Source organism: Peromyscus leucopus, chromosome 6, assembly GCF_004664715.2.
Source record: "Peromyscus leucopus breed LL Stock chromosome 6, UCI_PerLeu_2.1, whole genome shotgun sequence".
NCBI lineage: Eukaryota > Metazoa > Chordata > Mammalia > Rodentia > Cricetidae > Peromyscus > Peromyscus leucopus.
Window position 1 is genome coordinate 44,997,447 of NC_051068.1, and position 17,778 is coordinate 45,015,224.

A 17,778-nucleotide genomic window follows, 5' to 3' on the forward strand; every position below is an offset into this window, starting at 1 on the left:
TCTGTATCCTGAATGCTTGGAGTAAAGGAATATACCATCATGCCTGACCCATATTTATGTATATTTTTTATTTTGTTTTATGTATTATTTTTTTTTCCATTTTGTATACCAACCACAGTTCCCCTTCCCTCCCCTCACCCCCCCACCCCACCCCCATCCACTCCTCAGAGAAGCTAAGGCCTTCCATAGAGAGTCAACAAGGTCTGACACATCAAGTTGAGGCAGGCCCAAGCCCCTTTATATATTTTTTAAACTCTCTCAGTAACTCACGAGTGGCCATGACTTGTAGTTATTCAATCAGTTAATTTCTAAAATAATTTCTGGCATTGAAAATTTTTAAAAAAATGCTTTATTTTGTTATATTGAAGAACACTAGATAGTAGTTAGGGCTCAGGGGGCAAAGGAGCAAAATGATTTGGGTGTATGTGGCATGTTGGGGATTGTCCTTGATTGGAACTTTATAATATTTATTGATTTAGAATTAGAGTTATGAACACATGAGAATAATTTCTGTGTTCTGGGGAATAAAATTTTGAGAAAAATTTTGTGGTCTAAAACTTTGAGAAAAATTTTGTGGTCTGGGGAAAAGTGTATTTTGGGGGATGAGGAGTGATCCTAGAACATATGTGGCATATGATAGCTGTTTGTGCACTAATAAGTCCATTACATATGTATATGTGCATGTGTATATATGTGTATATATATATATATATATATATTCATACATATTTTTTCTTCAAAATTAGTCACTCAGGGAGGCAGAGGCAGGTGGATCTTTGTGAGTTTGAGGCCAGCCTGGTCTATAGAGTGAGTTCCAGGACATCCAGAACTACACAGAGAAACCCTGTCTCCAAAAACAAAACAAAACAAAAACAAAAGAAAACAAAAAAAGGGAAAAAAATTTTAAAAAATTACTGAGAATAGGGTTCATTGTATTAAAGTTTGCTTTATGAGTTTGAGTTTTCTTAGCTGTTATAGTGTGTGCAATACAGAACAATCTAAATTTAACCTCAAATAACTTACATTATGATATTAATTTTAGTCATGCCTTTTTACTGATAAGAACAGAGAATGCCCTTAATTCAAATATACATTAAGAATTTTTTTTTGTTCATGGAAAAAGATCAGATCAATATTTAACTGAATTTATTAAGGAAAGCAATTACAAAACTTTAGGAGACAAGACAAAATTTGGGAGTGTAGTACTAATACATGAATTTACTTATTCAAAATGAATATTTGAGTATCTTTCGTGAAAGGCGCAGTTCTAGGTACTTGGGATACATTTGTTAAATAAGAAACTGTCTTGTTGATCTTCTTGAGGAGTGTGAGCAAGGATAAAAAGTAAATACAATCCAGTAAGCACTGTATTATGTGTTATGTGGTGGCAAAGAAGACGGGAGGGCCGTTGGAAACTGGGTCGGGAGAATTCGTGGTTCAGTATTAACAAGGTAGGAATGACAGCTTAATGCGGGGAAAGTATTTAGGCGAGCGCTTGCAGGAAGAAGCTTGGGATCTGGGGAACAGTGCTAGCAAGGTAGGGAGAGCTAATTCAGAGGCTGGAGGTCAGAAAGATCTGATGTGTTTCCGTCTTCTGGATTTTATGTTAGTCACAAATCATTGTGAAGTTCACAATGTCAGACATAAAACTGACACGTAATGAACACAGTTATAGTAATTTTACAGGTCCCCTTTTCAGGCGATAAAGGATACTGTCCAGCTGGGGTTCATGCTGGCTTTGAGTAGACCAGAGTATAGTCTTGTTTTGAATCCGTTGGTAACTCACCTGCCAGCTTATCCCTCTGAAGAATCTCAGGCCTGTGTGTGTCTACAGGCACTCTCAGTGCTTGGCATTCTGGGCTCTCTGGCATACTCAGGACTGAATTGGAGAGCTTTGGGCAATATTGGATTTCCTTAGCCTCCCAGAGTTAATGTTACCCAAACAGTGACAGAAACTACTCTGAGAGTACTATGGAAACCTTTTCTCTTTGAAGCCCTCTGCCAAGACTGTGTGCTTTGTACTGGAAGCACCTTTCCGGCTGAGCCATCTTGCTGGCCATGAGACCTGTTTAAAAAAAGAAATGAATAGCTTTGTAATGTCAGTGTAAGTTGACCTTCTACTGAACTTGCAGGCAATTCATTGTAAATTTGATTATTTAGGAAGTTATAATTTTGCAAGTCCTGTTGTTTTAAAATGAAAATACCAGTTGACAATAAATGTGCTTATAATTATATATTTAAACCACTTTCCCAGGAGGAACTCTGGGGGAAAGGGTGGTAAAAGAAGTTACAAAAAAAGCAAAAAAACAAAAAACAAAAATTGATACTTAGATATGATTGTACACTTTCATGCCAGGATGTTATTGTCTTTATTGTAGGTCATAATCCATATATACTGTGGTTTCAGTGGTGTCCCATTTTGTTGATTATTTTATTGTTGTTGGTATTTCCAGTAGTATAAAGTCATTTATTTATATTATGTCTTGAGTTTAAGATTACCTTTATAAAGTCACTCTGAAATCATGTACGATAACGGTAAGGGGAAAATAAGGAAGAGCTAACTGGCTTTTCCGTTTTCAATCAGTTATTTCGGGTATTCGGAACTTAAAGATGCTATTGTCGCTTGTCTGAACTTTTTCATTATGAAACAAGATATGAAAGACACTGGCTCTGTTTCACTTAAAAACATGCTGTGCTTCCTATTATGAAGTTTTTAAAAAAGAAAATTAATTTTAAAGCATTCATATCAAATCAAGGAATATATAAACATATGCTCTGATTTCAAGTATTCTTTTCTCTTGTACTCAAGCATACAATATACAGAAATACTGTAGTACACCTGAGTTCTGTTTTCATTTATAAAATATGCTGATCTTTGAGATAATTCATGCCTAGGATATCTCACTATCTCCCAATTTTTTTTGTTACTATGAAAGTCCTTGTTACTGCAACTAAAATATTGACATAAACAACTTAGGACTATTCATAGATTTGGAAGAGAAGCAAAAAACAAACCCAAAGTAATTGAAAATTACATCTACAAGTCATGCAGATAATATTCTGACTTGTCAACTAGTCAATCTGTACTGAATATGTGTTTTCTCATGCATGTTAATTGGGCTTTATAAAGATAAATTTAAAGGATTTTTTTTTAGTAAGCATAAATTGTATTGTTGGTGCCTTATGATAAAATTTATAACCACAAAATATGCTGTAAAGAAAGTATATTAATAATTTTGTTTTTTAAACCATCTTTAAAGGAAAATTTTAACTACAAATTTTAAAATTATTTATTGGAGAGTGATTTTCTTTTTTATTATTGACTGTGAGGTAATTACTAAAGCAGATTAAAAAATATCAGAGTTTGATTGCACAGCTATATCTATTTCTGTTTTTGTTCTGGTTTATAGATTCCTTTAAGGCAGAAAATTTCATTTATAGGCTTAGCTTCTGCATATTACAATGCATATTAAATTGATAGTTTTTAATTCTGAAATAAGATAGTAGAACAAAAGTTCATGCTTAATAGTTTAACTTTGCACACATATACCTCATTTCTTAAAAATTTACTTTTTTGTTTGTTTGTCTATTATTTTACATCCTGAGCAGGTTCCCTCCCTCCTCTCCTTCCTGCCTCTCTCCCTTTCCCACCCCCACCCACTCCTCCTCATTTTCTGTTTGGGAAAGGGCAACAAACTTATTATTTAAAGAAAGTAGCTCACTATCTTTAATGCTGAACTAGACTAATAGCCATTATATATTTGGTTAAGTGAAAAAAATAGTTAACTTTGAAAGTACTAGTTTATTTAGTTGATTAGTGCTTCTGTTGTTCATTCCTTTCCACTCCAGACAATGCAGGAATTTCTTCCGTTGTTGATTGACTGATAATGTAGGAACTGGCTTCATGATTCTGTTTTATTTTGGGGGAAATTGTCATTTTCACCAACAAAAGTTGTTACTCTATTAAGAAACAAAACATTTTGTCTTTGAAAAATACTCTTTTATATACTTAAAATTAATAACAATAAATATAGATAACTATAATAAGATTATTGATGCTCTAAAAATCATCTTAACTTTTCCAATAATTTTTTGAAGTGATTTTGGTACTGTTGAGAAAGAGTTGCTCTCATACTTATGGACATCCATAACCAACTTCACCTGAAAGCCTTCAGGTTTAGAATATAATGCTAGTAGCTACCAGCTGTTACAAATTTTCATTTGCTGACTTTATTCCTTTACCCCTTTGTAATTTAAATGCCTTTATTTAAAGTTTAAGGTAAGGATATTGTAAAGTATGTAGCATTTTGAGATTAAATAGTGTCCAGAACATACAGTTCAAGGAGTTAGTCCAATGTAATTGGAGGAATTATTAAATGACACTGACCTCATTTCCTTTAGAACAATGAAAATTAATAGTTTCACATTTTATTAGGCTGATATTCCAGATGTAGTATACATTTAATTAAGTGTAGTTTCCTTTTAGTTATGGTATGTGTATCTGTTTTTTGTCGCAAATTCTTTCTAGTTTTACAGTTTTCCACATGTTTTCTTTCACCATTTATGATTTTTTTCAAAGCAGAGCTATAAGGAGTTAAATCACTTTAGCATGCAGCAAAACAGTTCCCATTCAAACAATAAACGCTGTTTTAAAAAGCCTTTAGATCTTCTGTCACTTCATAAATATAAATATATAAAAACGTTATGCAGTTGTAGTGCCCACCTGCTAATTAAATGCAGATTTTCTCAAACTTGTTTAAAATCTGTCTATTTGTTTCAACTCTTTCTCTGTTCAGAGTACATATGGCCCTTGTGAAACTAATTATGCTTATGGAGCAGCTGTTAAATTTAGTGCAACTAATTTTATTCAATATTTTACATTTTAATTGATTACCTGTGAAGAAATTAGCAAATTAACACGTATTGTACAGTAACTGAATGGTCTTTTATGGTTACTTTCAGATTTAACAGGCGAGCTAGGCACTGATAGAATAAAGGCACTTCTAGGGGTTTTTGGTAGGAAAATTATTGGTGGACCTTGATTAGTTAGTGTGAAAATTTAGGAAGACCGATGAGTGACGCCAGGCATCTGTGTGTCCTGTGCCTTAAACATGAGAAGCAGATTGGAAAGTAATAGCTTTTTCACAGAATTTTGGTAACATATGGGCTTATCTGGATCTAAGAAGTCTTTGAAGATCTTTGAACTTGACTAAATGACTTAACCTTTGGCTGAGTGGGTGGGTTATGTGTTTTTAGTGGGGGAAGCACTGGCATTCTGTGTTTTTCTTTTTCTTTCTTTCTTTCTTTTTTTTTTCCTTCCAAATTCTATTCTTTTCCATCTCTTTAAAAAGTGGAGACTGGAGATTATTAGTAGGAATCTGGAATGTGAGAATTCCAATACTTATTAAATAGATCTATTTGTAAAAAGAAAGGAATAAATCTTTTGATAATATTTCAGAAGTGAGTCTGTGTAGAAGCTTATTTTCTGTTTTGTTTTTGAAAATGATACCTCAATCAGATCTCACAGGCTTTGTCCTTAGTTGAAAGGCCTTAAGCAGACCTGGCTTCAGTTTTATCAGTGATTTTCTGTGATCTTTGACCTTTCCAGAGTTCAGTTTTCCTAAAACCAAAACAAACCAAAACAAACATCCTGCCCCCAGCATAGGAGTGCTGTTCATCTTCTAAACACACACACACACACACACACACACACACACACACACACACACACACACCACACACCACACACATGAGAGAGAGAGAGAGACAGAGAGAGAGAGACAGAGAGAGAGAGAGAGAGAGAGAGAGAGAGAGAGAGAGAGAGAGAGAGAGAGAGAGACAGAGAGAGAGAGAGAGAGCGCAATAACAGCCACTATTTGTTTAAGTACTTGGAAGTAAACAGTAGCATGAGACAGCTAATATGCTTCCTAAAAATACCATCTCAGTATATGGGGGAAACCCCAGGCCCTGTATCCTGACTAAACAAGAACTATAGTAAACATGCATATCATTATGCATATTTTAAAGCATTAGCTATTATAGTAAATAAAAATGGTTTTGATTTTTATTAGCTTTGAATTCTGATACTAGTAAATGTTGATTTGAATAATAGGCTCAATAAATGTGTGTGGAATTTTATTAAATAGTTTTCCAGTTGGGCATGTAAGTAGGGAATTACATACCAAGAATACATGAATAAACCTATTTACACACTTGATTTATACCACGTAGACACTGAAGCTTGTCCTCTTGGTGAAGACAGGTAATGTTGGTCTTTAGGATAACATTTGGGAAGCCTGTTAATGTTAATATGTTTCTTTAAGGCAATGAAAGTCAATAAAGAACAAAAGCTGAAAATACTTAAGTTGCTTAATTTGTCTTATTTGAATTCTGAATGTGTGTATTTTGCTCCCCAGAATATAGTTGATAATGAGGATATTTGAACTATTTTAGGTTCTTTCTAAATGAATTTTTGTGGGTTGGACTGAAATATTAGCCATCATGATTTCTTTCTTTTTCAGTCGTCTTTTTCTTCCTCCCCCTGTCTTTCTTTCTGGTGTTGAGCATTGAGCCCAGGACTACATCCCCCACCACCATTATGATTTGGTGATGAATTTTAAATAGCACATTTATTAACAAAGTTTCACCCTTTCGTATTTGAAAATAATAGACATTCATTAAAATAAACATAATCTAAGGAAGCTTTGTGTAACTGTGCTTTACTGGTCTCGTGTAGTTGTATTTTACAATCTCAAGTCTTTCTTTCACGCTTGGCTAAGACTTAGTTCACTGTATGACCAATTCAGCTCCATTGTCCAGTGGTACTGTCCTATGTGGGAGCACTCTTGAATGTGGTGAATGAGAACAGTGTTTCTCCTCCCGCATGGCATGTAGGAATTTCATTGCCTTCTAGTATTTTTTTTATCCCATGGCATTTCACCACATGTATTTACAGATTAGAAAACATCCCCACTACAGACCTCTCCGTTCCTCTCTGTTCCATTTCCTTCTAGTTAGTACAGTGCCTTGCAAAGTCTTGTTATCTTGTCTTCTCTAAAGCTCCAGAGCCCTTAGCTTAGCAGATCTTTCAGGTTCTAAGTTTCTTCTGCTTTGTGGCCTGGAAACTAAGATGGGAAAGAAATGGGGGCACTCAAAAGTTCCTTTAATATATTCCTTTTAAAGAGGATTATAGTCTGGTACTGCCTAACTGAAACAAGTTGTTTTGGTGTGTGTGTGTGTGTGTGTGTGTGTGTGTGTGTGTGTGTGTGTTTGTGTTTGTATATGTATGTGTTCATGTATGCGCTCATGTGTGGTTTTATGCATGCACATATGTGTGCACATAGCTGGAGACCAGAGGTCAATCTTGAATGTCTTTCTCAGTTACAGTCCACCAAATTATTGAGACAAGGTCTGTCCCTGAAACTAGAGTTCCCTGATTTGGCTAGATTGGCTGGCCAGGAACCACAGGGATCCCATTGTTTTGGCCTTCCCAGTATTGTGTGCTACTACATCTGGCTTTTTTAAAATAATAATAATAATAATAATAATAATAATAATAATAAATATTATAGTGTATGTGTGTGTGTGTGTGTGTTGTGTGTGTGTGTGTATACATGTGTACGCCTACATGCTCACGTGATGAGTGCAAGTACCTGCAGAGGCTAGAGGCACCCAGAGCTGGAGTTCCAGTGGGTTATGAGCCTTCTGACATGAGAGCGAGCTCTCAACTGAGGAGCCATCTTTCCAGCTTCATGTCTGCCTTTTTTATGTGTGTTATGGGGACTGAATCTCAGATCCTCAGGCTTACATGTAAGCATCTTACTATCGAGCCATCTCCCTATCTCTAAAACACTTTTTTCCATACTTTTTGTGTTTATGATGGGTTAATTTCGTTTAACCACAGTGCTCATTCACTGTTTTTCTGTTTTCCCTATCATTTCCACTGAGAGTTTAGCAACTTTGTTAATCTTTTTGAAGAACCAGATTTTGTATTTCTTAATCTTCTGTGTTCTTTATTTTTCTTTACTTTCCCACTTGCTGTAGTTGAGTTTCCTGTTCATTTTCTAACCCCTCAGGGTGGATGCTCACTCTGCTTCACGACTCTTTAACGTGCTCACTTGGCTGTAGGACTCTTCTCCATCTCTGCTATAGCTGCTCTGAATCCTACGTACATTGAAATGTCGTAGCTTTGTTTTCATGTAGTTGAACATTTATTCGTCATGATTTCTTTTTTCCGATGAGTTATATAGACATGCATTACTTAATTTCCAACCCTTTGGAAACTCTGCCTGGTTTTTGTTTATTGTTTTCTTTTTAATTCTCTTCAGATAGAACATTTTCTGTGTTTTAAGTCTGTTGAGGTTGTGGTTATGACTTGCCATATGGTTTATTTTATACAGTATTATCAGTGAGCATGATGATAAGAATAAATAATGTGCAGTTTGAAGAATAGTAAAATAGCTGGACTGAAACACTTATCCAGGTCTTTTGTCTTTCCTTATTGCTTATTTTGTCAGTTACACAGAATTCACACTCAAATGTACGGTTAGAATTCTGTCTTTAAGATTTTTAGCATTGTTTTATATATTTCTTAGCTGTGTTATTACATGCTACAGACTTTTTATTCTTTTGTTGTGGATTGAGCTTGCCATCACGAAGTCATGACCTCTCTCTATCTCTCTGTGGTCATACTTAGACATCTGCTCTGCCAGATGTTAGCACAGTTCATCATTTTTCTTCTTGTTTATGTGTGCATGATGTTTTTCCATACTAAACCTTTCTTTGATTTTATTTTTGAATTTCATTGTGAAAGTTTCTAGTTTTACTATTTCAGTTTGATCTTTTCCTTTTTATTTATATTATTTAGTTGAATTATGTTTATTACTAATATATTTAAATTTAAAGCTACTATTGTAGTCTTTATTTTTTGTTTGTCCATGGAATTTTTTCTCCAGTTTTTCTTCACTCTTTTAGATTAATTTTATTTTCTATGAGCTTTTAAACTTGCATTCTTTAATTGTACTTTGAATGATTTACCTAGATATTGTAGTATGGCCTTGACTTGTTTGTGACTAGCAAAAATTTGTACTAATAGTACTTAAATTTTTTTGTAGTTTGCTTTTAAAGGACAGTTTGCTATTTGTTGCATTGAAGCACACGTTCCCCCCTCCTTTGAAACCCTCAGGAAAATCAAAACCATTGTTTTCTGTGCAGTTTTTAGTGCACAAAAGGCTGATGCCAAGTTGATTCTTTTTCACTTTTAGTGACTCATGGTTTCAGAGGTCTCATTCCATTGTTGCAGGAAAGGATGGCAGAGCAGAGTGGCTTCCATCTCCACAGCCAGGAAGCAGGGAAAGGCAGTGTCCCACACCTGCTGATACCTTTCTTCTGTAGTCTGTAAGCCCTGCTTACCTGAAGTTCAGGGCAATTTCTCCACTCCGACCCCAAGCTATGGATCCCTGATCTCTGAGGTGCTTCTTAAAGCAGGTAGACAATCAGAATTTACTTGATAGTCAGTTTTCAGATCCCTTGGTGTGATCTTGGTTTTGTAGAGGACTGAGTTTCAGCATTTTGTTTTCTAGTTTTTGTTTACCCCCACCCATCAGTGCACATCTTCTTTTTCACATTTTACAGAGTGTAGGTCTTTAAAAATTCCGGTTATGGCTTTAATTAGGTTTTGGTAGTCAGTAGAATTCGATCCTCTTGTTTACAGTGTCATTCTGACATAAAATCTATGCTAGGTTTTTATTCAACATGTAATTATTTAGTTTTAATTACGTTTTTATTTTATAGTAAACATTATCTTTATTTGTAGCACTCAACTTAAAGGACTGTTTGAAGTACTGAAGCTGTTTTTTTTGAAAGACAAAATATTAAGGTATCTGTTTTGATTACATGTGTTTAGAACTTATTAGCCAATTAAACTTGAAAAATTGGCTTTTGAGGGCAGTAATTCATTTTATGTAGAGATGTTATGGTTATTCTTCTTATTCTGTAGATATTGAAAGCATTTATCTGGTATAATAGGACATCTTGCTGTCCATTTATTGCTTATATATTGTGTGTTCTAGAGTCCCACATTTTTTACCAAATGGTTCTTTGCTTATAATACATCTCCATATTGGCTTTGTACTCCAGAGACTTCTAGAGTGATTTATCAGAAAGATACTTATTTAAGGAACTGGGACAAATAACATCTTAAATGTTAATACAGTTTCCTTTCTCTTTTGTTTGTCAGCGTAGGAAATCTTTTTATTTTGATCTATCATTTTTTTTTCTTGATGAGACCCTTCAGATTTGAAAATAAAGCTACTTAGCTGTAAACAGAACTGGTCATATGCGTAAGATATGGATCTTATTCAAATTTGTGTAAAATAATTCTTGTGGTAACCAAGTTAGTAGCTTAATTCATTTTAGTTTCTTTGTAGATTAATTCTTTTAAAACTGTATTTTATAATTTACTCTGCCTGTAGTTTTGCCTTTTCTATCTTTTCTTCCATGGATATTCTTTGGAGTATCCTTTTTAATGGGAAGATGATAAGCAAGATTAAGAGGCCCGCAGTATGAGGATAAGATAATGAACATTGTTTTGGAAAGGATGAAGATCTTGTAACATTGTATACTGTGGTGTTTTTAAATGTACTATTTTGTTTAATTTGATATCATGGGTGCCTTAGGTGTGCACACTTATAGGTGTGCTTTTGCTATCTTAATACGTAACAACCAACACCATTGATAGGAGAGTATTCTGGAATGACATGAATTTCTTGAGTATATTGGGTTAATAATGAACAAGATAAGTTTGGAGAACTGCAGGTATATGTTTTCTACAGCAGGGTGGTGTTGGGGAAACCACAAGGCAGCTTTGAAGCTACCTGAATTTTCTTAATTGACTGGATAAGTTGAGAGTAGAGATTGAGAAGGAAGGTGCCGAGGGAAGGCTGGGTTTGATAGTAACTGATAAAATGCCTTGCTAGTCCCAGCTGTGCTCCTGTGGTGATAGGATAGTGATCCTGATCTGTTTGTCTGGGGACAGTGCCTGTTGAACATTGCTTTCCTGGGATGGTACCTTAGCTCCCAGACCCCTGTCCTCACAGGCTCGTGTTGTTGGATGATAGGCGATGGGCTCTTCCGACAGGTTATTTATTTGGTTATTGAGGATTACCTGTGGAGAGGACACGGTTTTTTTCTTGTACTTCATATTGTTATTTGTTTTCCTGTTTAATAGAAATAACAGCAAAATTTGGGTAAGCCATATGTATGTTAAACTTAAGATTTTAAAGGTTTGGAATCAGAATACTACAGCTTCCATGCTGTTGTTTTGGTTTTTTTGTGTGTTTGTTTTGTTTCTTTTTTGGTTTCACTTAAATTTTGTTTTTGGGGGAGAGTGCAAGGGGATGGGGGGGGGATGAGTGGGATCAGGTTGCATGATGTGAAATCCACAAACAATTAATACAAAGTTAAAAAATTCTTGGTTAGCATGCATTAATTCTATGTTATATGCATATTTTATGCTAGTTAACATATAAATATATACAAACCCAATTATTGATGCCTAGATAACAGTTAATATATTTTTAATATGTAATTCTATATTTTAATCTCATTTGTCAATATCTATGCATTTAATGTTGTATTTAAAATATTTTCTGTACCAATGTCTTGAAGATTTGTTTTCCTCTAATATTGTCAGTCTTTTTTTTTTTTTTTTTTTTTTGGTTTTTCGAGACAGCGTTTCTAATATTGTCAGTCTTAATATTTAGTTCTTTGATCCATTTCAAATTGAGTTTTATGCAGGGTGAGAGATAGGCTCATGTTTAAATCTTCTGTGTTTAGATGTCTACTTTTTCAGCACCACCCTTTATTGGAAAGACTTCTCCACTCTTCAGTGTATATTTTGGGGCCTTGTCAAAAATTACTTTGGCTGCAGATGGTATATTTCAGGGATCAGTATTGAGCTCCATTCATTTGGGTGTCTGTTTTTATTCAGACCTCACATTATGTTGCTGACTTCGATTGTATAGTGTAGCTATTTCTTATATTCAGGTATTGTGATGTCTCAAGCTTTGTTCAATTGTTCAGATTTTTTTTGTGTTTCTGCACTAACTTTTAGGATTATTTTTTTTTTATAGCTTCATGAAGAATACCATTGGCATTTTGACAGGGATTGCATTGAATTTGTAAATTGCTTTGGGGAGCTATGGATATTTTAACTATTAATTCTTTCAATACTTGAACAGGGGGAAATTTTCAGTATTTTTATGTCTTTCATTCTTTGTTAAGATTTTGTACTATTTATTGTAGAATTCTTTTACTTCCTTGGTTAAATTTGTTTCTGGACTTTTATTTTATAGCTATTGTTATGAGCGTGCTCTCCTGATTTTCTCACCTTTCTCTCTGGTGTATTAAAATGCTTGAGTCAGCTAGCTATAAAGTTCAATAGTAGAACGTTTTCCTAACATTTGTAACACCCTGGGTTTGATTCCCAGGACCACCAAAAATAAAATTCAAATGCTGCAGAGGTACTTTGCTTTCTTGTAAGAGAGGATACGATACGATACCCCTAGAACTCATTGTGTAGCAAGGCTCACCTCGATCTACTGATCCACTTGCCTCAACTCCCCAAGCATTACAATTACAGGTTTGTGCCTTTGTGCCTGGTTGCAGTGAGTTTTGTATGTTGGCTTTGTATCCTGCAACATTATTGAATTCTTTTATTAGTTCTAAGAGTCTTCTGGTAAAGTTTTTAGAATTTTCTGCATGTAGTGTTAGATCACCTACAAATTAGGAAAGTTCGACTTCATCCCTGTCTAGTTATATATCCTGTATTTCTTTCTCATGTTTAATTGGTTTAACAAAAATTTCTGGCACTGTATTCAATGAAAGTTATAAGGGTAGACACCCTCTTCTCGATGACCAGTACTTCTGTGTACTGTGGCGAGATTTTATAATTGTAATTGAGTCATTATGAGATGCAAATTCTGTTCTCATTATCTACCAATCTGTTTTTAATCTCATTTAACAATTTTTTTAGGCTATTTCAGTCCTAGAATCTCAGTTTTTTATTTTCCTGAGTTTTTTGTTGGCTTTATGGAGATTGCTTAGTTTTATATTCCTTGCAAGCATGGTTATAAGTACTACTTTAAAATCTTTGCCTACCAATTCAAACATCTGACCTACTGTGAAGTTCATGTACATTCACTACATTTTTTGTCTCCCTACCCCAAGAATGGAGCACACATTTTATGGATTTGTTTGTATATAAAAAAAATCTATCCTGGGCCTGATGAATATCATACTGATAATACAATTGTGTTATCTCCAGTAATATGATCTTAAGCCTTTGTTTTAGCAGTGTATTAACTTGGCTTGAGGTTGCAGAGCTCTTGTATTTAGGCGGACAGCTGAAATTTTGATTTCATGCTTTCATTCTTAGCTATTTAGAATTTGCTGTTCTTAAGATGATTTAAGATTCAAACAGAGCTTTTTACATATACAATTTTTTGATATCACAGAGTTGGGCATATAGCTTAGTGGTTTAGCACTTACCTCAAATTTTTGGATATCATCTTTGACTTTTTCTTATAGGATTCACCTTTCATTGTCTTTTTTTCCAGTTGGTCTTTGATGGTTTTTCTAATCAGAGAGTTTTCTGTTGGGTTTATCTGTTCTGGGTATAGTCTTGAGTTTACCTGTGGAATGGAAGCTTATAAAATGGCAGCTTTCTCATTACTGCTTACTTTTCAATAATTTGTATCCCATCCCACCCCCAGCAAAATCTTGCTTTTGGTCGCTTTCCTGGGCCTTCTTATAGTTGTTTTAGGTATCTATAAGATTATGAGTCTACTAGAAGAATTCTTGTCAATACTCTGACCAGGACTTTAAATTCATTACTTCTTAGCACATAATGTATCATACCTAATAAAATGATTCATTTTATGTGATTCACTGGGTTGGGATGAGTTAATGGTCTTACTTGTATGTTGAGAAAATAGAAACAATAGTGCATAGATAAAAGAGATCCTAAGGATAATGAAAACGCTGTTTTTATGGATCCTGTTGTTAAATACATTTGATTTGTTCTCTTATTTGAGGAGACTTAAGGCTTTATTTGAATGTTTGAGACTCTCATTTCCCTCTTCCTTGTCCCCTGTGGGGCTGTTTATCTGTTCTAGCATCTCAGGAGACCGAGGCACATTGAGTGCTGGACTTTAGAAGTTCAAGACTAGTCTGAGTAACACAGAGAGCCTCTATTGCAAAAACATCCAAAGACAACAGCAAAACAGCAAACCTTTTACTTGCTAACGTGTGTGTGTGTGTGTGTGTGTGTGTGTGTGTGTGTGTGTGTGTGTTGCACTCACCTGTGTAAGCAAATGTGCAGGCCAGACATTCATGTGAGGGTGCCTTCCTCAGTCAGTTTTCTACCTTACTTTCTGAGAGAGATTCTCTCATTGACTTTAGAGCTCACCATTTGACTAGATCAGTCAGCAAGCAGGTTCCAGAATCTGCCACAATCCACCTGTCTCCACCCCTCAGTGCTGAAGTTATAGATGTTGGCCACCATGCCCAGCTTTGGATGTGAGTGCTTGGGATCTGAATTTCGGTCCTCATGTTTTCACAACCAGCACCCTACCCACTGAGCCGTCCTCCTGACCTCTATTTGCTAACATTTTTTTTCCTTAGCATGAACACAGCATGTTGTATCTAAAGTCATATGTTGTACATAAAGTCAGATGATTAAAGTAACATATCAGTAATCACACACTTCTTTTTTTCTCTCTGTCTCCTCCAGCCGAACACCTAAAGATACTTCCTCAGCAAATTTACACTGTAGAAGTATTACTAATTATAGTTAAGATTATAGTCTTAAATCTTACTCAACTTACATGACAATCTTTTATCCTATTATTTGTAGCTCAAAAGTTCTCCTTCTCTAACATTTTAATTGTACCTTAATTTCCTTCAAGATTGACACCATCTATATTTCTTCCTATAATTTTAAGTGAGAGTGATCATGTATCTTTCATATACTTGCTTTGCACAATTAATTTTGGGTTCTAGAATTGAAACTAAGTAATTTTGAGTAATTTCGAAGGTCAAATTGCATTTTTAACTAAAGCAGACTAAATCTACCTTATAAACTCTCTTCATTGTAGGTCCAGATCAAGACCTCGTCCACGTTCCCACAGTCGAAGCAGTGAAAGGTCCAGTCACAGAAGAACCCGTAGCAGGTCTAGGGAGAGAGAGCGACGGAAAGCCCGGGACAAAGAGAAGAGAGAGAAGGAGAAGGAGAAAGGCAAGGACAAAGAAGTGCATGGCATCAAACGGGGGTGAGTTGATGAGACTCTGCTGTGGTGAGGAGCAGGGATTCCACAGCAGTCTGCAAACCAAACTGCTGCTCTGAGTGCTTCCTGTTCCTACCGGTGTCGGTAAATTCCTTTAAGAGTGAACGAAGGGAAGGGCTTGCAGTGTCTTTCATGGTTCTTGAAGTAATTTTTCTCTAAAAAATTGTTTAGTTAATTTTAATAACAGCTTGTAACTCTTCTTACATCATTTTCTGGGTTTTTTTTTTTTGTCTTTATTTTTAAAAAGAATTCTTTTTTTTAAAAATCTGTGTCTGCATGGTGGTACATGCATGTCTTAGGAGGGTCTCTATTGCTGTGAAGAGACACTATGACCATAGTAACTCTTTTTTTTTTTTTTTTTTTTTTTTTTTTGGTTTTTCGAGACAGGGTTTCTTTGTGTAGCTTTGCGCCTTTCCTGGAACTCACTTGGTAGCCCAGGCTGGCCTCGAACTCACAGAGATCCGCCTGGCTCTGCCTCCCGAGTGCTGGGATTAAAGGCGTGCGCCACCACCGCCCGGCGATAGTAACTCTTATAAAGAAAAATATTTAATTGAGGTGGTGGCTTACAGTTTTAGAGGTTCAATCCATTCTCATATGGCAGGGAACATGGCAGCTTGCAGGCAGATGTGGTATTGGAGGAGTAACTGAGAGTCCTGCATCTTGTAGGCAACAGGAAGTTAGCTGAAATAATGGATGGTATCCTGAGCATAGGAAACCTCAAAGTCCGCCCCCACAGTGATACACTTTCTCTAACAAGGCCATGCCCACTCTAACAAAGCCACACCTCCTAATAGTGCCACTCCATATGAGATTATGGGGCCAATTACATTCAAACTACCACAGTACACTTGTGTTCAGGTACCCAAGGAGGCCAGAGAGGGTATGAGGGGGCATCTGATACTCTGTAACTAGAATTACTGGCTCTGGTCCTCTCTAAGAGTTTCAAGTTCTCTTAACTCCTGAGCTGTGCTCCGGATCCTTTATGCTTAACTTTTATGTCATATTTACAGTAGTGATGTGGAGCCCTGTCTGAATTGTTGGCTGTTAACTTTCTGAAATGTTAATCTTGTGGCAAAAGTTGAAAAGATGAGTAAATTATTATGTAATTTTCTTGATAATCCACAACTATCCTAGAAAAATTAAATTTCTACTCTTAGAAAGTTATAAGAAAGGAGATAGGGGTTAGATATTATATAATTTCTTTTCTCATTGCTTTTCTCATACCTGACATTTATAAAATTTGCTTTCTAAGAATATTTTATCTTTTAACCATTGGTACATGTTTTTCTTGCTTCTGTTCATTTTTCTCCCAAATTTTAAGAACTTATAGGTATCTTATTCTTAGACAATTGTTCTTAGAAGGTGAAATTTCTCTAACATGAAAACATATTTTTTCTTCTTACTATTATTGTATTGAAATAAGATCTAACATTATTTTGTTAAACTATTTTTTGAGGACTTCACACATGAGCACATTTAAATCACTCTTGTCTCTCCCTCCCCCCAACTCCTCCTTTGTCCCCCAACCCCCTCTTACATTCATGGCTGCTTCTTTAATTATTGTTGTTAAATTGCATGTATGTACAACATATTGAGTCCATTTAGTGTTGCTCATATGTACATGTGTCCAAGACTAAATATTTGGAATTGAACAACCTATGTGGGAGCTTATCCCTGGAAACAATTGTTTCTCCCTCTCTCAGCAGCCAGTGACTATAATTCTTCATCTAGGGATGAAATCTTGAAGAATTTCTCCTATCCACATTGGCATGTTAACTGATGTTATTATGCAAATCTTATACAGGAAGCATATTGTTGAAATTCTTTGGTTCAGCTCTCCTCTCATAAGTAGAAGACATCTCACAGCAGGGCTCCAGTCCTCTGGCCCTTGGAGTCCTTCCTGCTACTCTTTTGTGATGCTCCCTAAGGCTTAGGTGGAAGAGTTGAATTGCAGATGTGTCACTTGGGGTGTGGCAAGCTGTGATCACTTACTCTCTGAATTTTGGCCACTTGTGGATCTCCATCTATGCAAAAAGAAATACCTTCAATGAGAGGTGAGGGGCCACACTTAATTGTAGGTGTATGTATAACTATTTAGAATAAAATTAGAAATTATATTGGTTAAGGAAAATGGTAGTAATAGGTTCTCTTCTAGGGTCTCTGACCTTCCAGTCACAGTTAGTTAACAAGTTTTACAGTACCATGCATGTATTACTTCCCATTGAATACACCTTGAGTCCAATTATACACTTGTTGGTCACCCCCAAGATAATATACCATTATTGTTTCACTGGGGATATCTTACCACTTATATCTCAGACTATTACTGAAAGACAATACTCAGAAATTTGAAACATCACAGGGTCTCATACTTGCAACTTGGTGTGATGATGCTGGACATTATGTATCCCAGCAGCATCACTCATGGATTAGT

General features: G+C 35.5%; 1 protein-coding gene across 1 annotated transcript in view; it reads left to right on the top strand.

Annotated features, from left to right (window-relative positions):
* Positions 1-17,778, top strand: part of Rsrc1 (arginine and serine rich coiled-coil 1) — a 319,301-nt gene that overhangs the window by 72,325 nt on the left and 229,198 nt on the right. Inside the window, exon 4 of the mRNA XM_028888672.1 lies at positions 15,156-15,329. Coding sequence (XP_028744505.1) covers positions 15,156-15,329 — 174 coding nt within the window. The remainder of the gene's footprint in view (positions 1-15,155; positions 15,330-17,778) is intronic.